Source organism: Mustela putorius, unplaced genomic scaffold (assembly GCF_011764305.1).
Source record: "Mustela putorius furo isolate JIRA1106 unplaced genomic scaffold, ASM1176430v1.1 tig00003834_pilon_pilon_pilon, whole genome shotgun sequence".
In the NCBI taxonomy this organism is placed as follows: Eukaryota; Metazoa; Chordata; class Mammalia; order Carnivora; family Mustelidae; genus Mustela; species Mustela putorius.
In genome coordinates, this window is record NW_025421987.1 from 85,091,925 (window position 1) to 85,116,039 (window position 24,115).

The 24,115-nt window shown below is 45.7% G+C and overlaps 2 protein-coding genes across 2 annotated transcripts; both read left to right on the top strand.

Annotated features, from left to right (window-relative positions):
- The first annotated feature begins 2,095 nt into the window (after positions 1-2,095).
- LOC101671890 (5-hydroxytryptamine receptor 3C) lies at positions 2,096-9,525 on the top strand. Its single transcript, XM_004745113.3, has 9 exons — positions 2,096-2,370; positions 3,668-3,834; positions 4,250-4,294; positions 4,757-4,866; positions 5,142-5,311; positions 6,969-7,129; positions 7,834-8,038; positions 8,217-8,432; positions 8,562-9,525. Exons 1-9 carry the CDS (start codon positions 2,304-2,306, stop codon positions 8,792-8,794), a joined length of 1,374 nt encoding a protein of 457 aa, XP_004745170.2. The 5' UTR covers positions 2,096-2,303; the 3' UTR covers positions 8,795-9,525.
- A 7,578-nt stretch (positions 9,526-17,103) lies between these two features.
- On the top strand, positions 17,104-20,429 carry LOC101672205 (5-hydroxytryptamine receptor 3C-like). Its single transcript, XM_045088683.1, is given in 6 exon segments — positions 17,104-17,382; positions 17,797-17,841; positions 18,579-18,688; positions 18,993-19,162; positions 19,491-19,651; positions 20,016-20,429. Coding segments are annotated over 6 exon segments (1,179 nt in total).
- Positions 20,430-24,115: the final 3,686 nt, after the last annotated feature.

Genomic DNA, 24,115 nt, shown 5'->3' on the forward strand with positions numbered 1-24,115 from the left:
AAATGGGAGTAATACCACTGACCGCTCCAAGCATTTGGGAGGATAAGAATACCGTAACATGCCTACCACATCGCAGGGCACACAGCACAAACTCAATTAATGGCAGCTCTGGTTAGGCCTTTATTGGAAATTTAGACGGGAGGCAGTCAGAAATAAAAGGCTGGGCCCTGGCTCTAGGCCTCTGTATCTCACCTGATGTACATCTGCCAACCCCCATCTCTACCAAGCAACACCCAAGATGGAGGCCCACACCTTAGCCACACCATGGAATAGCAAGCAACTTCTCTGATGTGGCCTCAGGACTCCCATGAGGTTCCCTACCACGTTTCCTACATCTGCCCAAAGTGCCCGTGTGTTTCTCCCCATCCATAGTGACCTGATGGAACCGGTATTTAACTACCATTTATTGACTGCTAATTGCTATATGCCACCCACTGGGGTGGGGGGCACAATGGGTAGGAGAACAAGATGTGCCTCCTGCTTCTCATGAGGTTACAGAGCAGGAGAGGAGAGGCCTTACTCCTGCCTCCATCATATGCATTTCCTGGCAGCCAGATCTACTTTTGAGTCTAGCCTATAGACTTGGGTCCAGTTTTTCAGCCAGCCTTGATAAAGGCAGATATACATCAACAGTCGTCAGCTGCCTTTCATCAGGGCTTGAATTTAACCCTCCTGTCCTAGACCTAAGGTTGGGTAGCCAGCCTATCTGTGGAACTCAAGTGTCCTTGGGAGTCCTTCACTCTTACCTGATCCAGGAGACCAGTACCCCCCAGGTGTATCCCTGTGGATATAGACACAGTAGTACTTTGGTCCTATGTGGCATGATGGCCCAGTCCTCTGGCCAAGTTTCCAAAACAGGGAAGAAATGCCTCACAGAGCGGGTGGGGCTGAGGCACTGCAGGTATTTCAAACCTTAGACAGAAAATATGTCTCTCCTATGCTTTCCTTCTTCAGGCCCCTCAGTCATTCCTGCCATCCTCAGCTCTTTCTGTTCAGGGCTGTCATAATCTTCCATTCTTTTTCTTTCTTTTTTTTTAAAGATTTTTATTAATTTATTTGACACATCACAAGTAGGCAGAGAGGCAGGCAGAGAGAGAGAGGAGGAAGCAGGCTCCCCACTGTGCAGAGAGCCCAGTGTGGGACTCGATCCCAGGACCCTGAGATCATGACCTGAGCCGAAGGCAGAGGCTTAACCTACTGAGCCACCCAGGCGTCCCATAATCTTCCATTCTGAACAAAGTTTCTTTCGTATCCTAGGTCTGATCCTTCCCCCTTTCTGCAAGAAAAAAATTTCCAAGTGTCTTTCTGGAAATGTAACTAAGATATTTAACAGAACAATGCTCCAACTCACTCATTTGGTCCAATTGTGTTTTCTGTAGAGATGGCACCTAAGATATAATGTTGATACCATTGCCATTAAGATTGATGTTATCTGAGTTTACTAGTTTATGATAATGCATCACACAACTGATAACACAAAGACATTAAAAATGGTTCTGCTACCTTAATTTTATGACTTATATTATCGTGTAATAAATGCATAAGGTAAAAAATGTATAGAAAATTTGGTTTAGGGAAAATGAATTGGAAAGGCAGTGGGATTGAAAGGAGAAAATCTTGTTAGGGGCTGTTGGAAAAATATAGACAATAGATGATGAAGGCAGGAATTATGCTTTAAAATCTGGTATTTGTGGGACGCCTGGGTGGCTCAGTGGGTTAAGCCTCTGCCTTCGGCTCAGGTCATGATCTCAGGGTCCTGGGATCGAGCCCCACATCGGGCTCTCTGCTCACTGGAGCCTGCTTCCTCCTCTCTCTGCCTGCCTCTCTGCCTACTTGTGATTGGTCTGTCAAATAAATAAATAAATAAATAATCTTTTAAAAAAAAAATTTGGTATTTGCAATTATCCCTAATGAACACATAACCAAATCACTAAATATTGCTACCTTTCCAAATCTGCAGGTTCCCTGATCTTAAAAGAACTTAATTCTTACTTCCCCAGGCCTCACCCTCTCATTAAGGCAAGTTATTTTATTACTGATCTCAGCAAACTGTTGCCAAACAGGCGCTTCTCCCTTAGTCTTGGCCCAACTTCCCCACTGCCTGGCACCCGGAAGGCATACCAGCACAGGGGCAAAGCAGGACACTCTGATGTGATCTCCCTGGCCACAGCCTCTCACCAGGGAGGGGTCACCTGTCAAGAGCACTATTCAAAACCAGGAACCAAGGTGTGGTCTGAGCTCCTTTAAGCTCAACAGTTTGGGGGCTCCTGGTGAATCCCCAGAGAAGAGGCCAGAAGAGGAGGATGGAAGGGGGGTGGCCTTTGGAGGGGGGAGTCCTCCTCTGCCTCACTGTCAGCCTTCTGCTTCCAGGTAAGATGGGGCAAGAACAGGGAAGACCAGAATATGGTTCTTAACGACATCTAGGAACTTTCCTGCAGCGCTTGGAGGACATTCAGAATTCACATATTAAGTTTTTTCCCTAATATCTTTGTCTCGATGTGTGTGGGGGTGTGTGTGTGATGGATGGAAAGACAATCTGTTGATCAGGACATATAGCCTTCTCTATTCCTGTCCATACAGGAATCTGCCAAACTGTCCCACTTCACCACCTTGCCAATTCCACCTTTTCCTTCACTTCCAGTGTCCCTCCCAGCACACCCTCATCTCATTCTCCCTATCCTCTTCCGTTGGTATGGTATCTGTGAGAAGAGTAGCCACAGATTTTAAACGTGTCATGAAAGAGTAAGTGTAGAACACTGAGGGAGGGTAGGAATCAATCTGAGGTAGGAGTAGATGCTTTGCTTCCATGAGGGAATATTTGTTCCTAGTCTGGGTATATGCCTTGAATATTATGGAAAAAGATGGAGTTGTAGAGGAGCAAGCAGAGCAAAAGATCACCCAGTGCTGGAAATGGGGAAAGATTCTGCCCAGGTACTACCAAGATGACCTCTGATCATAGCCAAGAGACAACATAACATATGCACAGGTCTCACTCTATATGATTGGCATCTGGTATAACCTCAGTGATATCATCTAATTATCCCAATTCTGGAAATAAGCCCCAAGACATCTTAAGTCACTACATCTGAGAAGGGAAAAATAAATGCATGGCACTGAGGTACACACCAATTCAGAGTGCCTACTACCTGTTACCCATCTCCACCTAGAAAGTACAATTGTTTACTTCCCTTATTTTCTTGATAAGCCAGTTTTCGTCTTCAGTAAATGGAAGTCCCTGAGAATGAGGAATAGAAATACACCATAGCAGATTTCTAAGTGACCTGGATGACAAGTTTTAAGGCAGTGCTGAGAGGTGCTCCTACATAGACCCAAGAAGCCTGTGATGGGTGCACTTGAGGACTTGTTGAAGCGGGTGCCATTGTACCAAGACCAAGTTTGCATATAGATTTGGACAGGTTTTGCATGATGGCGAAACAATAGGAATGAGAATAGAGCACTGGCCAAGGTCACCACATCTACTTCCACCATTTGCCTACCAGGTCAGCCTGTCCTCTCTGGCCCGGCAGGAAGGGCTTTGGCCTTGGTGAATCTTGGCCCAGGAAGGAGAGCTCATCACCCTCCCAGTATGTCACCTGTTTTCTCTCTGCAGAGAGGCTTCAGCCCTGGCCATAGAGGCCCTCTCTTATAGGGTCTCTGCTCACTACAGGAGGAGGCGAAGCTTTCACCATCAATTGCTCTGGCTTTGACCAGTATGGGGTGGATCCTGCTGCCTTCCAAGCAGTGTTTGACAGAAAGGCCTTCCGTCCAGTCGTCAACAACAGCATTCCCACTCAAGTCAACATCTCCTTCACCCTGTCTGCCATCCTGGAAGTGGTGAGACGTGGTCCCCACCTTCCATTTTTCTAATAGGGAATGAGGATCCTCTCTGTCTTGTCAACACAACATTGTTCTGATTCAGTGGTGAACAACAGATCCTCTAAATGGATTCTGCACAAATTAGAGGATTTTCCTATGGGATGGGGAGACATAAAGAAGAATGCTGTAGTGGTACTTTTTCAGGAAGGATTCCTTCTAGAGTCTATCCTTTCTGGAATGTTCCAGGAAGAAGTGTCTATGTCAGTTAAAACCTGAATTGTCCCTAGATACAAGGGAAGACAAGCAAGATAGACAGTTGAGCACCTAGAAATATGTCTGACCCAATAAGTTAGTAAACATTGGTAGGAATATGAAATAGGCATGGGCAAAGTATTTTTGTACTAATAATCCTGGATGGGAATTTCTTTACCAGAATGCACAGCTCCAGCTTCTGACATCATTCCTGTGGATGAATTTGGTAAGGCAGATGCAATTATCCCCATCTCACTTCCATTTGTAGTATAAATTTGAGGAGCAATGTAGGGGTTTCCTAGTCCCAACCTCTACTAAATCTATAATCTTTAGGGGACCAAATCACTCCATCTAGAACTGGACTGGCCTTGGGCACATGCACTTTCCTGGGGGAGCTTACAAAGGTAGAAATGATGATCTAAGACAATGGCCAAATGGTTTGAAGGCCAATATATTGGTGTGCTCCTGGGACCAAAGGGTTTTAGGATATACTTCTGCTCTTCCTGGAAAGAAAACAAAGCCATTACAGGGTACTTTACCAATAACACATGGCTAGGTAAAGAAGGGAGAGACAGGCTGTGATCGTTAGGGACATGAGTGTGGGAAGAAGAATAAGGGGAGGGGCAGGAGGAGCTGACTGAATAAGCTCCACATTGTTCATCTCTGTTTCCCACTGCCCTGGCTACAGATGTGGGACAATCTTTTAATCAGTTGGAACCCGGAAGAGTGCGTCAGCCTCAAAAGACTCACTGTCTCAGCTGAAAACCTGTGGATCCCAGACATCTTCATCTTGGAATCGTGCGTATGGGGGCTGGGGAAAGCGAGCATGAAGCCCGTCTGCAAAGAACAGCCTCGGGTCAGTGCAAGGCACAGGAACATCAGAAGACTCAGACAGGGGCACAGCCTCAATTAACTAACCGCCACAGGACCCCATGAGGCGTACAAGGGACAAGATAGAGCGACAGGAGAGAAAGAGTCCAAAAGGGGAGCACAGTAAAGGAAGACATGGGAAGGGAGGGAAACAAAAGCCAATGAAGGCCCCACAACACCCACTCCCTCCCTCTCCTGAGCAGCATGGATGTGGATCGAGCACCACCAGGTCTCACCGCCTTTGTCAACAGTGAAGGTCGAATGAAGTACGACAGGCCAGTGCGGGTGACCAGCATCTGTAACCTGGACATCTTCTACTTTCCTTTCGACCAACAGAACTGCACGCTCACCTTCAGTTCCTTCCTCTACACAGGTGGGCAAGACATGTTTTGCTAGTTATTCAAGATGCGGGGAAGATATTTATTGATATAGGTATATGGTCAGGGAAGGTTTTAGATCAGTGTTTCTCAACCCTGGCTGCCCACTCAAGCTTTTTTAAAAATACAAACAACCATGACTCACCCCAGAGATTCCAATGTAGTTCTTCCAGGAGGGGCCCAGGTGCTGATATTTTTACATGTTGGTGGTGCTAATGTGCAGGCAGGGTTAAGAATTACTGCTTTAACTCCTCAAAAAAGTTTATTAAAAAAAAAAAAGAACTAGAGAGGGATGCCTGGCTCAGTTGGTTGAGAGTCTGACTTTGGCTCAGGTCATGATCTCAGGGTGCTGGAATCTAGACCCACATCAGGCTCTGCGCTCAGCAAGGAGTCTCTTTTCTCCCTCTCCCTCTGCTCTTCCCCCTCACCCTCCCTCATGTCCTCTCTCTCTCTCTAAGAAATAAATAAAATTTCTTAAAAAGAAAGAGAGAGAGAACTACAGGGGCACCTAGCTGGCTCAGTCAGAAGTGCATGCAACTCTTGATCTCCAGGTTGTAAGTTCGAGCCCCATGGTGGGTGTAGTGATTACTAAAATAAATAAATAAATAAATAAACTAAAAAAAAGGGGGGCAGCGCCTGGGTGGCTCAGGGGGTTAAAGCCTCTGCCTTCGGCTCAGGTCATGATATCAGGGTCCTGGGATCGAGCCCCGCATCGGGCTCTCTGCTCAGCAGGGAGCCTGCTTCCCCCACTCTCTCTGCCTGCCTTTCTGCCTGCCTCTCTGCCTACTTGTGATCTCTGTCAAATAAATAAAATCTTTAAAAAATTAATTTAAAAAATCAAGACTCTATTAAAAAAAAAAAGAAAGAATTACTGCTTGAGATCTTGGATGGCCCTTGTGCCAAATGTGGCCCATCTGACCCTGAGCTGCTGTAAAGCTCCTGCTCTACGTTTTTTAGCTGAAGACTTTTAATTTTGATAGCTAACATGCTTAAACCAGTAAACACTGAATGCCACCAGGTTTCATGTGGTAGATTTAGATATATTAATCATTCTCTCTTTTTTTAAGATTTTTATTTATTTACTTGACAGAGAGAGAGAGAGAGATCACAAGTAGGCAGAGAAGTAGGCAGAGGGGGAGGGGGAAGCAGGCCCCCTGGTGAGCAGAGAGCTCGATTCAGGGCTCTATCCCAGGACCTTCGGATCATGACCTAGGCTGAAAGCAGAGGCTTAACCCACTGAGCCACCCAGGTGCCCCTATATTAACCATTCTAATGGGCATGCATGTAATTATAAAAAGGTTGAGCTCTTCAAGTTCAATTCCACTAAAACAACATCATACAACTAGGGGATAGAGAAGGAAAATGGGAATGATTGCAAAAGTTCTTGAATCACATTTGAGTCATATCCAATATTCCCATAACATAACAACAACTCAGTCTTGCTTCCAACTAAAAAAAAAAAAAAATCAAGCCGCAGCCTGCATACACATGAATTACTGTCCTATAACCCACTTTTGAGAAAACCTGGATGACTTATCTTAAAGAAACAGAGAGGAAATTTTGCTCAAGAATCTCAGTGGGGGAGGAATTTAATTTGGGGGCAGGAAACTGGGGAACACTTCTGGACTGAGTTGCCCCCGGCTTCCCTTACAGTGGACAGCATGCTACTGGGCATGGACAAGGAGGTTTGGGAGATAACAGATACATCTCGTAACCTCATCCAGACCCAGGGAGAGTGGGAGCTCCTGGGCATCAACAAGGCCACCCCAAAGATGTTGGTCGGCAGCAACCTATATGACCAAATCACGTTCTATGTAAGTTCAAGGGTCCCCTGTTTGACCTCTGGTCCCAGTTCCTCCATGATTTTCTTCTTGATCTAAGGCACTTTGGGATGTAAAAAGAATTTCCAGGGGGTTAAGCACCTGCTCTCCACTCCACCCTCTATCCTAACTGCCCTGAGGAAAGATCACCACAGTCTCCCCTTTCCTCACCTCTTTCTCCCGTCCTCCACCCTGCAGAGAGGAGGTGCAGCTGGGCACTTACAAGCTCTACTGTTAAGAATGGAGCAGCCACCTCTGTGATGGTCCAAAGGGCCCTCTTTGCCCCTGAAAGTCTATAGTTGTTTTGTTGCCAGCAGGTTGGACACATTTACCGCTGAAAATTAGACAACAAAGCAGGGCACTTCTATAGGGCACAATTAAATGCATGTGTTACCTAAAGCCATCATCCCAAGCCAGCCTAACAGCACATCAGCAAGGATTACAGTCAAATATACAAGAGCCCTCTGGGCACCTGGGTGGCTCAGTGGGTTAAGCCTCTGCCTTCAGCTCAGGTCATGATCCCAGGGTCCTGGGATCAAGCTCCACATTGGGCTCCCTGCTCAATGGAGATCCTACTTCTCCCCTCTCCCCCACTTGTCTGTGCTCTCTCTCTCTGTCAAATAAACAAAATCTTTAAAAAAAAAAATATATATATATATACACCCTCTGACATCTCCACAATCTCTCCTCCCCCGCAGGTGGCCATCAGGCGCAGGCCCAGCCTCTATGTCATAAACCTCCTGGTGCCCAGTGGCTTTCTGGTTGTTATCGACGCCCTCAGCTTCTATCTGCCGGCAGAAAGCGAGAATCGTGCCCCATTCAAGATGACACTTCTGCTGGGCTACAACGTCTTCCTGCTCATGATGAATGACTTGCTCCCAGCCAGTGGCACCCCCCTCATCAGTATGGTCCTTTCCACTTTCCAGGAAAGCAAACGCAGCAGGGCATAGGGAGGGGAACCAGCTCCCTCTCCACTTAAGGAGGGAAGGGGTTGCCAGGACAGACTGGATTTGGAGAAAGTCTTAAGAAAAGTGTAGAGATGAATCTGTCCTCATTTACTTATAATCTGTTTTTCCCTCAGGTGTGTACTTTGCCCTGTGTCTGTCCCTAATGGTGGTCAGCCTGCTAGAGACCATCTTCATCACCTACCTGCTGCACCTGGCCACCACCCAGCCCCCACCCATGCCTCAGTGGCTCCACTCTCTGCTTCTCTACTGGGCCAGCCCAAGGAAATGCTACCCCTCTGTGCCCCAGAAGGGAAATAAGGGCCTGGGCCCCACCCCCAACCACCTGCCTGGTAAGGGGAGTCAGCACTGCCCCCACCTCCTCTTCCCACACCTCCACTCCCTGCTTTGCCTTCTTCCCTGGCCCCCTCCCTCCCCAGGTGCACTTCATGGCCCATGGCCGAGTCTCTGTTTCTCTATAGGCATGAAGGAGCCCGTGGAGTTGGTGGGGTCCCTGTCTCTGGCAGGTCCCAGAGAAGCAGAGTTAACTGGGAGCCCCGAGTCAAGGATCCAGGAGGAACAAGAGGCTCAGAGACAGCCCTTGGTCAACCTGTGGGTGCAGTTCAGCCACATGATGGACACCCTGCTCTTCCGCCTCTACCTGCTCTTCATGGCCACCTCCGTGGTCACGGTCATCGTCCTCTGGAACACCTAAGCAGATATCCACATCCACTTCTCCCTGCAGACCACAGCTGCAGTTTCTCTTGGTGTTAGAGCCAGCCAGACCTGGGCCCCTTTTCTGATCTTAGCCACTTATCCCCATTTATATTCCCCATTTATACTCCCCAAACTCCAACCCTAAGGAGCAGGTTCAGAACTGCCCCAAACAAATTCCTGATTTCTCATATGCCATGGTTCTCATTCCTAAACACTTTCAGTATTCCTTAGCCACACCTAACTTCTGACTGTTAAAAATGGAGGTCGGGGTCAGCAGAGTCTCTCCTTGATTGATTGTCCCAAGAATCAGGAGGTTTCTTCAGGAGGTACTGGCTCCTCAGTACATTTAGGGTAGGTCTACAAACACTGGAGCGAGAGTCTTCTTGCAGACACTCTGATAGCTCACTCTAAACAACTGTAATCTAATGTGATTTGAAGTCTTTCAGACACATTTACAGATTTTAAAAAATGAAAAGGTCAAGTCTCATTTGTAAGAAATCACTGTAAAATATTTATAATTGCAAAATGCTTCTTTCATCAACCACTTTCATTTCACTTGCCTTTACCTCTCTCATTCCTGAAACTGTTCTTTGAAATAAGTGATATATTGTATCTCTCCCCACCTCCAGAGTTCACAAAATCAAACAGGGAGGGCCTTCTGAATATATGCTTGGGGGCACCTGTGTGGCTCAGTTGGTTAAGCGTCTGACTCTTGACTTCCACTCAGATCATGATCTCAGGGTCATGAGATTAAGCCCTGCTTGGGGCTTCACACTCAGCAGAGTCTGCTTGAGATTCTCTTTCTCCCTCTGTCTCTGCCCCGCCCCCCACTTGCGCTCACTCACTTTCTTGCTCAAATAAATAAATAAAATCTGATATACATGCTTAGAGGAGGCCTAGGAAGGCTGGTTAAGGACCTCAATTAAAGGGCTCAAGTTAAACAAATCATCACATAGCCATACAATTAGATGATTTGTAGCCATTTAAAGTAAGACTATAGATCAAAGTTAATACCATGGAAACAACAGGTCCCTGACATATAAAGTGGAAAAAACAAGTTACAAAACAGTTTTTATATGTTAAGTTCTGTTTGAAAAAAAAGAAAGAAAGAAAGAAATTAAAGAAAAACAGGGCTTGAGAGAAGTGCAGAGAAAAAAGTGCAGATGGCTAGAGACCAGAACATAAGCAAACTTTGTCCTGGATAATGGGATGAGAAATGATTACCCTTTTCTTTTATATCTTCACCTGTGTTTTCTTAGTTGTTTTCAATGAACATGTATTATGTTTACTATCAAAAACCCCCTAGTTTTTAAAGTGTTCCTAATCAATAATACTTTACACCTTCCTGGGCAGATATGATCTTGGGAAGGATTCTAACAGCTGGCCCTCAGGAACTGAAAAGGGAAGAAAAAGAAGACCAAAGACAAATTTCTGAATTATACTTCAATTAGGTGAATACATTTCAGAGATTTATTTATATTTCTGTCTCCACTAAGAGAGTATAGATCTTCGTGTAGATCAGGTACAATGTCTCATTCATTTTTATAACTCAGTATATGGTAATAATCCTGATATACCATGGGTCCTTAATACAGACTCACTGAGTGATTAAATGTATGCATTAATGCCAGCCAACCAAGAATCCGTATTTTACTCTCCCTAGTTAAAATCCCTTTAGCCCATCCTGGTATATTTTATTTTATTTTTCCATGTCTCATATGGAAAATTAGCAACCCATTTTTATAATTCAACTTTGCCTTTGAGTTCTTAAAGATGTTAATTATATACCAACAGGCATTTTTGCTTGCACATTCTCATGTGTTTCTTTCCATTACTCAGAACATATTTCTCATGCAGAAACCTGTCCTTGACTTTTGCCAATAGCATACAGTGAAGAGTGTTTACCACATCTTTCAGGAATTTCAAATTTCTTAACATCACTTTTGCATCATTTCTTTTCCCTTTCCCATCTCCACATTTATATTTCTCTAGATGTCATTTTCTAATTTTTTTTCCACCTATTGACAGGTGGCTTTGGGTTTTCTGTGTCAAGACCATTATAACTGACAATATCCTTTGCAAAAGAACATCCTGTTCATATGTTAGGGTTGAGGTGAGCCTTGTGGTCTGAAATATGACCTAAAAACAAAGCAAAACATTTTAAGGCAGTACTAGCTTAGACATGTCATCAGGAACAATAGGAGTATTTCACAGCTTCGGAGCGGGTGCTTCTGGTTCCTGCCATCCTTCTCCCATTTAAAAGATATATATAAATAGTAGCCCTTGTGATAATAACTTTATTTTCTTTCCCTCCAGTTTCTATTATAAACCTCTGTTAAGAATGTGTTTTGGGGGGCGCCTGGGTGGCTCAGTGGGTTAAGCCGCTGCCTTCGGCTCGGGCCATGATCTCAGGGTCCTGGGATCGAGTCCCGCATCAGGCTCTCTGCTCGGCAGGGAGCCTGCTTCCTCCTCTCTCTCTCTGCCTGCCTCTCTGCCTACTTGTGATCTCTCTCTGTCAAATAAATAAATAAAATCTTTTTTTTTTTTTTTTTTAAAGATTTTATTTATTTATTTGACAGAGAGAGATCACAAGTAGGCAGAGAGGCAGGCAGAGAGAGAGGAGGAAGCAGGCTCCCTGCTGAGCAGAGAGCCCGATGCGGGACTCGATCCCAGGACCCTGAGATCATGACCTGAGCCGAAGGCAGCGGCTCAACCCACTGAGCCACCCAGGCGCCCAAAATAAATAAAATCTTAAAAAAAAAAAAAAAGAATGTGCTTTGGAACTTTATGGACTGTAAAAACCAGACCCCTGGGAAGCCGGGGTGGCTTAGTCAGTTAAGCATCTGCCTTCAGCTCAGGTCATGATCCTCCGATCCTGAGATTGAACCCTGCATCAGGCTCCCTGTTCAGCAAGGATTCTGCTTCTCTCTCCCTCTGTCCCTCTTCCCTATTTGTGTGCTTTCTCTCTCTCAAGTTAAATTAAAAAAAAAAAGACAAAACCCAGCCCACTGGCCCTGGATATATTACTGTCCTCAAATGTTTGATCATGTTTCTAACTTCTTGAGTTGTTTCTACTAGCTTCCCACTCTCTTTTCATTAGCAGCATCCAGGGGTATCCTCACAACCTTTTCACATCTCAGTGTTTCCTTTTTTTTTTTTCTAACTCAAGTATAGGGGACACACAATATTACATTAGTTCTGCCTGTACAACATAGTGACTTGACAAATCTATACGCTATGCTATGCTCACCACTGTGACCATACAACACTATGAAGTACCATTGACTGTATTCCCTAGGCTGTGCCTTTCATCCCCATGACTTAGTCATCCCATACCTGGAAGCCTGAACCTCCCTCTCCCCTTCACCCATTTTGCCCAAACCTCCCCACCTTTGGCGACCAGCAGTTTGTTCCCTGTATTTATGCGAATATCTTTTTGTTGCTTATTGGCTGTTTGTGTTTTCTGTTCATTTATTCAGTTCATTTTTCTGATAGGGTTTTTTGTCACTGTTACTCATTTATAGGCATGTTTTACATATTTTCTACTATTCTTTTGTCAGTTACGTGTTGCAAAGGTATTTTCCCAGTTTATGATTTGACTTTTCACATTTAGTGTCCTTTTAAAAAAGATTTCACTTATTTATTTGAGAAAGAGAGAGTGAGAGAGAACACGATTAGAGTGAAGGACCAAGGGAGAAGCAGACTCCCCGCCGAGCAGGGAGTCCAATGCGGGCAGAACTCAATTCCGGGACTCGCGGATCATGACCTGAGCCGAAGGCAGACATTTAACCAACTGAACCACCCAGATGCCCCACATTTACTGTCCTTTAATGAAAATAAGCTAAATTTTTAAAAAATTTTATTTATTTATTTGACAGAGAGAGATCACAAGTAGACTGAGAGGCAGGCAGAGAGAGAGGAAAGCAGAGAGAGAGAGGAAGGCACAGGCTCCCTGCTGAGCAGAGAGCCCGTCTTGGGGCTTGATCCCAGGACCCCGGGATCATGACCTGAGCCGAAGGCAGAGGCTTAACCCACTGAGCCACCCAGGTGCCCCAGTTAAAATTTTTTTTAATGCTGAATTTATCAATCATTTCCTTTATGTTTGTAATTTTAGGGTCCTATTTTCAGAACTCCTTCCTTACCCAAAGTTCTAAACCCTAAAAAACGCAGAGAAACTGGATCATTCATACATTGTGGGTGGGAATATTAAATGGTACTGCCACTCTGGAAGAGTGCTGCAGTTTCTTTAAAAACAGTACATGCAAATACCATATAATCTAGCACTTTTGAGTATAATTTCCAGAAAACTTGTGTTCACACAAAAACCTGTAGACAGACGTTTATAACAGCTTTATATGTAAGACAAAAACTATAAACAACTCTGTGAAAAAATGTATATTTGGTCTTTGCTCCCAGTTCCTGACATAAATCCCTTGGAATTTCCTAGGTAATGAGAGCATCTTTTGTTCTAATGAGGTGACTCTTGGTAGGCTCCTGGATAACTTCAGGATGGGAACTGATCACCAGAAAGACCAAGGCATGACAGGAAGCTTGGAACTCTCTGCCCCAATCCCCATCCTCTAGGGAGGGGAGAGGGGCTAGAGATTGAGTTCAAATTGATCATAATTGATAAATGATTACATTATTATGTGATGAGGCCTCCACAAAAAATCCTTAAACTATGTAGTCTGGAGACCTTCCAGGTTGGTGACACATCCACCTACATGCCAGAACTCTACAGAGACAGAAGAAGCTCCTGCCTTCAGAACCCTTCCAGATCTCACCCTGCGTACCTTTTCACCTGGCTGTTCATTTGTATACTTTAATATAAACTTTTCAGCCAGTAAACAGAAGTAAATGTTTCCATGAGTTCTGTGAGCTGTTATTGCAAAAATCTGAATCTGAGGAGGGTGTTGTGAGGATCCCCAATTTACTTTCAGTTGGTCAGAAGTATAGGAGGCCCTGACTTACAATTGGCCCCTGAAGTGGGGTTCAGTGTTGTGGAATTGAGCCCTTAACCTAAGGGGTATGCCAGAAGGGGTAGTTCAGAAATACTTAGTGTGAGGGGGAAAACCCACAATTTGGTATCAGAAGTGTTGTGGGAGGACCTGGGTGGCTCAGTCGGTTAAGCATCCGACCCCTGATTTCGGATCAGGTCATGATCTCAGGGTCCTGGGTTGGAGCCCTGTATCAGGCTCCATGCTCAATGGGGACTCAGCCTGAAAGTCCCTTCCCCCTCCCTTTGCCCCTCCCCCCTCAAATAAATAAATAAATCTTTTTTTTTTTCCAAGTGTTGTGAGGAAAGTAGAGGAAATAAGTGTTCTCCCTTAAAACTCAGAAGTCCCTCAACAAAATTTAAAAAATTTTAAAAACCTCAGAAATCCTTTAACAGATAAGTGGTTGAACAAACTGGGGTACATTCCTACCTCGGAATACTAGTCAGCAATAAAAAGGAATGCATCCTGATACACACAGCCGTCTGGATGGGTCTCCCGAGAAATAACGAGAGAAAAAAAGCCAGTCTCAAAAAGTTTATACAGTGCTATTTGATCTATAATATAACATTCTTGAGACAACACAATTATAGAAACAGAGAACAAATGAATGGCTGCCAGACAGCAGGAGCTTAGGGAGGGAGGGAGGTGGTTGTAGCTATAAAAGGAGAACATAGCGATCCTGGTGTTAAAGTTCTCTATCTTGACTATCTATCAGTATCAGTATCCTGCTTGTGGTAATGGTAACACAGGCCAGCCCAAAAGTTTTCAATGAAGTGTGAATCACAACCATCTGGGGAGATTTTAAATACACATACACCCCTCCATAGGGGTCGGGGAGGCGGGGCGTGCAGTTATCTTCAAAAAGCTCACCAAGTGGGGCGCCTGGGTGGCTCAGTGGGTTAAGCCACTGCCTTCGGCTCAGGTCATGATCTCAGGGTCCTGGGATCGAGTCCCACATTGGGCTCTCTGCTCAGCAGGGAGCCTGCTTCCCCCCCTCTCTCTGCCTACTTGTGATCTCTGCCAAATAAATAAATTTTTAAAAAATCTTTAAAAAAAAAAAAGCTCACCAAGTGGTTTTTTTTGCTCACACATTCCCACGTGGCCCCAGGGCTGTAGGCCTTTAGAGACATTACATAGGGAAAGAAAGCAAGAGAGTTAGGAGGATGGCAAAATGAAGAACTAGACTGGGCAGGGGTGCCTGGGTGACTCAGTCAGTTAAGCACCCGCCTTTGGCTTAGGTCATGATCCAGGGTCCCAGGATCAAGCCCCAAGTCTGGCTCCCAGCTCAGTGGGGGGTCTGCTTCTTCTCTCTCCACCTCTCCCCCTGCCTTGTTCTCTCTCTTTCTCAAATGAATAAATACACTCTTTAAAAAAAGAAGAAAGCATTGGACTAGGGAAAACCAAAGAGAGGAAACCTTATGAAGATGGCCCAGTAGTGCAAACAAGGGACGAGGCAGGTCGGTACTGGCTGTGCTAGCTGTGAGGGCAGAGGTCCATTGGTTAGGTTTACGTCATGAAAGAAAAGCCTGCTCTCTCAATATTTTTAACTCACTACTGACAATAATCCCTAATGTCCACAAGTGAGTAAAAAGATACATTTTTAGGTCTGCAACAAAATAATTACAAGTTTTTGCCTTGTGAAATTAGCAGGTGTCTCCACCACATCCCTTTCTGAGGGATCCATGCACTTTCCCTGAGGCATAGTTAGTTCTAGAAGCACCTGATGAGACCTTTATCAGTGGCTTTACCTGACCCATCTCCCACATCCTCCATTTTCCCTGAAAGGTACTTGGAACTCAAGATTTAAAATCACTCATCTAGACAAGGCTGCTAAACAGGTGATTTTCTCCCTGGTCTTGGCCTAACTTCCCCACTGCCTGGCACCCGGAAGACATACCAGCACAGGGACAAAGCAGGACACTCTGATGTGATCCCTCTGGCCACAGCCTCTCACCAGGGAGGGGTCACCTGTCAAGAACACTATTCAAAACCAGGAACCAAGGTGTGGTCTGAGCTCCTTTAAGCTCAACAGTTTGGGGGCTCCTGGTGAATCCCCAGAGAAGAGGCCAGAAGAGGAGGATGGAAGGGGGGTGGCCTTTGGAGGGGGGAGTCCTCCTCTGCCTCACTGTCAGCCTTCTGCTTCCAGGTATGACGGGGCAAGAACAAGGAAAGATGGGAATGCTGTTCTGGGCAAAATCCAGAAACCCTCTCATTCTCCAGAACTAGAAAGCATCTAAAATAGCTGGGTTAAACATTTTCTTTCTCTGTAGGATCTATGGTATGGCTTCCTTGGAAACAGACAAAAAACCCATTTCACTGATCAGTACACACAGCCCCCTCTTCCACTTGCCTGCCTAGGTATCTACCAAATCCTTCCATTTGCCAGCTCTCCAATGCCACCCCTTTATGGTGTCCAACCTTTCCTTTCTACCAAGATATAGTCACTATGAACAGGGTGGTTTGGGTTCTGGTGACAGGAATGTAGCTCTTTCCCCACCTCACTCAGGAAGATCTTGCAGAGAGGGGGTGGAGAGGGGAAAGGACGACTCTTTCTTCCCCTGCAATGTGTTTCTCCTTGGTTTGGAGGTGTACCTTATGAATTAGCTGGCATGGGGAGTAATGGACGAGGCACAAGAAGAAATTGCTGGGCTATAGTTACAGGAATCACCACAGAGTCACCTGTGGTTGGGAGGCGGGTGACAGGGCCCTGAAGAGCTTCTACATGTCATTGCCCAGCTCCACTAGGCACAGTGAGACCCTCTCAGAATGGTGACCATGAGGCTGGCCCCCACGGATCTTAGAGGAAGCCACTGAGCAGGAGATGGGCACAGAGCGCAGCACATGCTGGGTAGTCAATAAATTCACATTCAGGGCAATATGAAGTCCCCACATATCTCAGGTCACACTCAGGTTGACTTCTTCCCACATTTCTCCTTCCAGGAAATGGGAAAACATGAAAGCAGGAGGCGGACATTAAGAAACAAAATTTTAGGGACATTTTGTTCAATGACTATGAGAACAAGTCATAATAGAGCTAGAAAAAAAACAGTAGGGTCAGACAAAAGCCAAAACTTCAGGGTTGGGACTACAGAAGGAATAGGACTCTCCAGAGAGGCTGTTTGCATACAAATTTGGGTAGGCTTTATATGGGAGTAAAGCACAGGAAGAGAGGTCTGAGCCCTGGTTCAGCTTACCACATCAACTTCCCCTATTTGCCTATCAGACCAGCCCATGCTCCCCAGCCTTGGCAGGAAGGGCTTGGCCTTCAGAAGTCTTGGTCCAGGAAGGAGGGGCTCACGTGCCTCACCCCATGTCTACATTTCTTTCTCTGCAGAGAAGCTCTCAGGCCTCAGCCTTGGTACTCTTCTCCCTTAGGACACACAAAGCCCTATTCCCATCTCACAGGTCTCTCCTCTCTACAGGAAGGTCAAACACTTTCACCATCAATTGCTCAGGCTTTGACCAGCATGGGGTGGACCCTGCTGCCTTCCAGACAATATTTAATCAGAAGGACTTCCGTCCAGTCATCAACTACAGCATTCCCGCTCAGGTCAACATCTCCTTCATTTTGTCTGCCATCCTGGAAGTGGTGAGTTCTGCCTCTTGCACTCTTTGCATAGGCTGCAAGTAGGGAACAAGGACTCTTCCCCCTGGCAGCCCAAACTTGCACGGGTCCAGTGACAAGCAAGCCGTCCCCAAATGCTGTATGAGTCAGACGTCCATCCTGTGGGGTGGAGAGATGGGAAAGGGAACGCTGCAGCAACGTTTCTGCAGGGAACATTTGTCCAGAGTTCTGTCCCTGTAGGCAGATAAAACATATTTCCAGTGGGCCCCCGTGCTGTTTTTCTCCCCCCTACATTTTCCATGTAACTTGCATTTTTGGAGATTTGTGACTAAAAAGCTGAACAGTCACACAGGACCATGTAGGAAACAAAGGCAAGAGCTGGACTGGGACCTGATCTCTGGGCATCAATCTTCCTGAATGAGGACTTCTTTTTGTCAGGATGAAGAGCTTCAGCTGCTGACATCATTCCTGTGGTTAAAGTTGGTATGTAAGTCCAGCTTAGTTCTCTTCCCTCTTATTCCCCTTTTTTCTGGGCTTGTTTGCAAAAATCACATTTGTTGAAATTGGCAGTGCCTGAGGGAATAGATAAATCCAACCAAAATAGGGCCCATGCTGATGACAAATAGCTTTCTGTCACACAGCTGCCAAACAAATATGAAGATGCAGATGGAAACTGCAGGAAGAAGTGGGCAGTACTGTTGAAAACCCCTAAGTAAGCTCCAAGGCCCAAAGGTATTCAGCACCCAGTTTCAGATTTTCCTTGAGTGGGAAGTAGAAGGCCAGCCTGACTTTGTTAGCTAGAGAAGGGGGACATTATCACCAGGAAGAGAAGAGACATCAGAGCTTAAAAGGAAATGAGGTTTAAAAAAAAAAAAAAGTTACAGACATAATAATATGCAAAGTATGAGTTTATCTGTGTAAGTAAAAGTGAATGCTGGCATACGTATTAATTTATTTTCTAGAAGACACTCAAGAGATTGTTAATAAGGAGACCGAGTTGGGGAATATGAGCTGAGTTAGAGTGAATTGAGGAGAGGGAAGCTTGCTTTTTATGTTATAACTTTCTAGAATGGTTAAAATGTTATCATATGCTTATAGTACATAGATTTTGGAAAAAATACGCAGATGTGTATATATATTTAAGGGAATGGAAGGGTTGATGTTGATATAAACTAGCTCCAGCTTCAGCCATCACCATCCCTCTGTGCTCTGGGCTCTAGATCTGGAAAAACCCATTCATCAGTTGGGATCCAGAAGAATGTGGTGCCATCAGTAAACTCACTGTGACAACTGAGAACCTGTGGCTCCCAGACATCTTCATCGTAGAATCGTGGGTACCAGGGCCAGGGAAAGAAGCTGGAGTGGAGATCCTTCTGCAAGGAGCAGGCCAGGGTGGCATAGGGCAAACCAATTCAGTGGGGCCACCAAAAGCTTCTTTCAGACAGGAGCATAATCATGGTTCATCAATGGTCTCTCATTTCTAGAAGATATTTCTTCTAGAAATGAGAAAGTGATGAGCTGAAAAGATGGCAGAGTGACCATAGTAAGCAACATTGGGAAGCCCCCCCTTAAGAGAGAAGCTTAAGCTGTTGTGAAACCCAGAGCATCTGTCTCTCTCCCCTTCTACCCCGTAGCATGGATGTAGGTCAGACCCCAGAAGGCCTCTCTGCATATGTGACCGATAACGGTCACATCACGTATAACAAACCAATGCGGGTGACCAGCATCTGTAGCCTGGACATCTTCTACTTCCCCTTTGACCAGTAGAACTGCACGCTCACCTTTAGCTCTTTCCTCTACACAGGTGGGTCATGGTGGGGGTAAAATGAGATCAACCAGTGGATCAATGAAACAGCACACACAGCAAGGTTATTTTTTAACTGCCTAAAAAGGGACAGTGCAGCATTTGCTGGTCAGGGGTGTGTGAGTGGTAGGGTAGAGGAGTTGAACTTAGGAGGAGACAAGACTTCTGAGAAAGCCAGGAATTGAAAGGAGGTGACTGAGAAGCGAGGAAGCCGTGTTACCAGGCAGCCAGAGAGAGGGAGCTAAAGCAGTTTTCTAGCTCACCTCTCTGAGTTCTGCACAGAGCAGGTGCTGAACAGTGTGTTGAATGAGTGTTTGTCTCCCTGCAGTGGAAAACATGCTGCTGGGCATGGAAAAGGAAGTGTGGGAGATAGTGGACACCTCACGTGACACTGTCCGTATGCAAGGGGAATGGGAGCTCCTGAGCATCAACAAGGCCACCCCAAAGATGTCTGTGGGCTCCAGTCTTCTTGACCAGATCATGTTCTATGTAAGCCCAGAGACTGTGAGATGTGTCCATCCCCCTTATCTCCCTCATCAGATCTTTCCAAATCCCAGAGCCCCTCACATCTTGTCCCAAGACCAGAAAGCCACTGAGTGCCACAACCCTCACAGCTTTCCTCTCTCCCAAGTCCCCCAGAGCAGGCCCCTTTCTGAACCTGCCAGCTCTGGCATAGGTTTTCTTTAGTGGGTATGGCAGAGTCTTCTCAGGCATGTGAAAGCTGCTTCTCACCCAGCCCCAGAAAGAGCCCCTGTTGGGCTGAGGACACCAAGGGAGGAAGGGACTGGAATTATCCCTCAGCCTCCCCTCAGTGCTAGCCTCACCTAGTTCTCTGCTCTCTCCTCCCCTGTAGGTGGCCATCAGGCGCAGGCCCAGCCTCTACGTCTACCTCCTGGTGCCCAGTGGCTTCCTGATTGCCATCAATGCCCTCAGCTTCTATCTGCCGGCAGAAAGCGAGAATCGTGTCCCATTCAAGATAACACTTCTTCTGGGCTACAACGTCTTCCTGCTTAGGATGAATAAACTACTTCCCGCTAGTGGCACCCCCCTCATCAGTATGCCCACCTCCTCACTGTTGGAAAGTAGTGGGGCATGGGGAGGCAGGGGTAGGAGACAGGTGAACTGGCTAGATCTGCTGAGGCAGCTAAGGCAGAAGGGAGAAAGCAGTCATTTTAGGAAGGGCTCTCTATGTGAGACAGAGAAAAGGGGGGATTGCTGGTTCTTCTCGGCCACACTCAGGCATGCTCCTCACCCCCAACACAGGTGAGTACTTTGCCCTGTGTCTGTCCCTGATGGTGGTCAGCCTGCTGGAGACCATCTTCATCACCTACCTGCTGTACCTGGCCACCACCCAGCCCCCACCCATGCCTCGGTGGCTCCACTCTCTACTTCTCTACTGGGCCAGCCCAAGGAAATGTAGCCCCACTGCGCTCTGGAAGGAGAATGTGGGCCCAGGCTTCACGCCCACTCACCTACCTGGTAAGAAAAATCTACACTGCCCATACTCTCTACACTGGGCCCAGTTTCTGCAGTCCCCTACTTCCCCAATCCTGTCTCCTTCCCACTTCAGGGCTGAGTCTCTGTCTTCTCTGTAGGACCGAAGGAGCCAGGGCAGTTGGTAGGGAAGGAGCTGGGACCCAGACAGGCAGAGATGAATGGAGGCTCGGGGCTGACAAGCACCCAGCTAGCTGACCTATGGGTGCAGTTCAGCCACATGATGGACATCTTCCTCTTTCGCCTCTACCTGCTCTTCTTGGCTTCCTCCATCATCACAGTCATTGTCCTCTGGAACGCCTAGGACTTGAATTCTAATGGTGCAAGAGCAAGCCAGTGGTCAGGTTTCTTTAGCTTCAACTGCCTGTCCCAGACCCCGTTCCTCTGCTCCAGTTTGTGTACACAGTTCCAAATATGCCATGATCCCTGCTCCACGGCTTAAACAGAACCTCTGCAGACCCTCTCAGAAATATGACTATATTGAGTTGCCTGGGTGGCTCAGTCAGGCAAATATCTCTTGAGCTCTGCACAGAGCAGATCCCAGACCCTGGTCATGATCCCAGGGTCCTGGGCTTTAGGCTCATATCAGGCTCATTTCTTGGTGAGGAGTCTGCTTCTCCCTCTCCCTCTGTCTGCTACTCCCCCAGCTTGTACGCACTCTCTCTCTTTCTCACTTTGTCAAATAAATAAAATATTTTTTAAAAATAAAGTAAGAAGTTAGCAAAGTGTTCTTTTAAAACAAACAAACAAAAAGAAATAGGACTATATTTCTAAAACTTAATGAATTCAGGATTTACATGTTTATGCTAGAAATATAACTTTTACTAGAAAAAGAAGGCTTTATAATAAATGACTGGAAATATTTATAAAATAAAACAAAACAAAATCTAACTCACTTACTGGTGTAGAAGAAAGGGATTAAACCTCTTTTTAAATATAGGCTAACATATTTATTTCTTCTTTCAATAAATATTTATTGAGCACCTACCATGTGCAAGGCACTTTCTGAGTGCTGAGGGTAGCAGTGAGCCAAGCTGACAAAAATCTCTACCCTCACGGAAGGCGGGTGGAGACTGACAATAAAGAAGATAATAAGTGAAACATAGAGCATGTGCTAAGTGACGGGGCAGGAAGCAAATTACAGAAGGAAGACTGGGAAATGGAGGAGAAGGAGATTGCAGGTTTAGGTGGGCAGCCCGCGAAGGCTTCATGATAACTTGCAGTCTGGTTGGCGCCTATGCGTTACTCCAGAGAAGGACCAGGAGGAGCACAGGTGCTGCTATAAAAGGATGTCTCTTGACAAATGGACACTTGAGGATGAATCAAACACAGCTCTGTCCTCAAAGAGCTTGTGGCCCAGCTGGACAAGTAAAATATATATGTTAAATAACTGCAATTAAATGGGGAATCTGTTTTTAAAGTTTTGGTGAGTGCCATTGAAAAGAAACTGCTGTGAAGCTCATAGGAGAAAGGATTCTTCTAGTGGGAGCAGAGCTGTGGTTCTCCATCCTGTCTGTCCATTGGAATCATCTGAGTAAACTTTTTTTTAAAAGATTTATTTATTTATTTGAGAAAGAGAGAGAAAGAGAAGAGCATGCATGAGTGGGGGGGGGGGTGCGGCAGAGGGAGAGAATCCTTAGGCAGACTCCCTGTTGCGTGTGGAGCCCTACACGGGGCTCCACATGGGGCTTCCCACGGGGCTTGAACTCACAACCCATAAGATCATGACCAAAGCTGAAACCTAGAATCGGATGCTTAACCGACTGAGCCGCCCAGGTGCCCTGAAGAGAGTTTGAAATAATCCTAGCGGCCCAGGCCTTCTCCCAGACCAGTTAAATTAGAACCTTTGATGTGGACCCTGGCTTTGGCATATTTGAAATCTCCCCATGAGATTCTAATGCGCAGTCAGAATTGAAACCGCGGAGCCAGCAGAAGGGGCCATATTAACTTGGACTCTGAGGATGATTAATACACGAACAGAGGGAGGACTTGCTGGGACTGACGAATCACAATACACCTCTGGGGTCACATTACTACCTGAGGATACCGGGATCACTGCAGGTGGGGCCTCGGGGGCCCAGGGGTATGTGCAGCAGTACCTGAACGGCAGGATCCAGGCAGAATCATGACACACTCATTCTCATGGTACTCATATGGCTCAGGTGTCCAGAACAAACTCATAAAATCATCTACCAGAAATAGCCCCACAATGGGACGAAGAATAGTGTAAGCGCTTTGGAAAATAATTTGGCAGCTCCTCAAAGTGTTGAACATGGAGTTACCCTATAACCCAGCAATTCCATTCCTAGGTACATGCTCAAGAGAAATGAAAACATATGTCCACACAAAAACTTGTACACAAATGGTCATAGCAACATTATTCAAAGTAGCTAAAACAACCCAAATGTCTATTAACTGATGAACAGATAAATAACATTTTTTATATCCATACAATGAAATACAATTATTTGACTTCAAAAAGGAAAGAAGTCTTCATACATGCTACAACATGGATGAACCGTGAAAACATTATGCTAAGTAAGAGAAAAGCCAGTCACAAAAGAACACATATTATATAATCCCACTTGAATGAAATGTCCAGAATACACTAATCTATAGAGACAGAAAGAAGATTAGTTGGTGGCCTAGGACTTGGTGCAGAAAAGGGCAGATGAATGAGGAATGACACTAATGGGTGCAGGATTTCTTTACAGGGATGATAAAAATGTCCTAAAATTAAACTGGTGATGATTACATAAGTGTAAATATACTAAAAACCATGGAACTATATAGTTTAAATAGGTGAATTTCATGGTATGTAAAGTATATCTCAATAAACTTGCTAACAATAACAAAAAATGCATAACCCCACCCCACAGTTCTCTGTGTCTACCACTTCCTTCCTGCTTGTTCTCTCATTCCCCTGCTCCCTGCGGCCAACTCCCTGACTCTCTGACTCCTGACTCCATATATTTCATTTTCCTCAATGTCTGTCCCTGGCCTGCCTCCGCCATCATGACTCACCAGAACCTAGGGACGGCAGCTCCCCACTCGCCTGTCAGTTCTGCATGCTTCCATGATTTGGAAATCACTCACGACTTCGGATCAGACACAGTTCCCACCATCCCTAACTACATGAAACATTCACCAGTCAGACCAACTCAGAGATCCTTGAAAGAAGATGGGAATTCAGACATTATGTACATGGGTCACACCATCAGGCTCAAGGGAGAACCTCGGCCTCTATGGACCATCTAGTCATCTGATCCCCAGAAAAGCACCATGGAATGAGTGAAATGAGTGAAGCACTCATTCACTCATGCATCCAATCTTTACTAAGTGCTTATTTATGTCATAGACATTTTATCTAGGAGCTGGGGATAAACAAGACAGATAGGAGGTGCTAATCTTCTCAGGTAACAAACTGATGATTTCACAGGCTGATAATTACTCCAAAGA

What these genes read in the sequence shown, in the direction of transcription:
- LOC101671890 (XM_004745113.3), top strand. Translation starts at nt 2,304, where the DNA reads ATGGAAGGGGGGTGGCCTTTGGAGGGGGGAGTCCTCCTCTGCCTCACT. An exon ending in CATTCCTGTGGATGAATTTG is followed by an intron (nt 4,295 to 4,756) that starts GTAAGGCAGATG and finishes CCCTGGCTACAG; the next exon opens with ATGTGGGACAATCTTTTAAT. An exon ending in CAGTGGCACCCCCCTCATCA is followed by an intron (nt 8,039 to 8,216) that starts GTATGGTCCTTT and finishes TTTTTCCCTCAG; the next exon opens with GTGTGTACTTTGCCCTGTGT.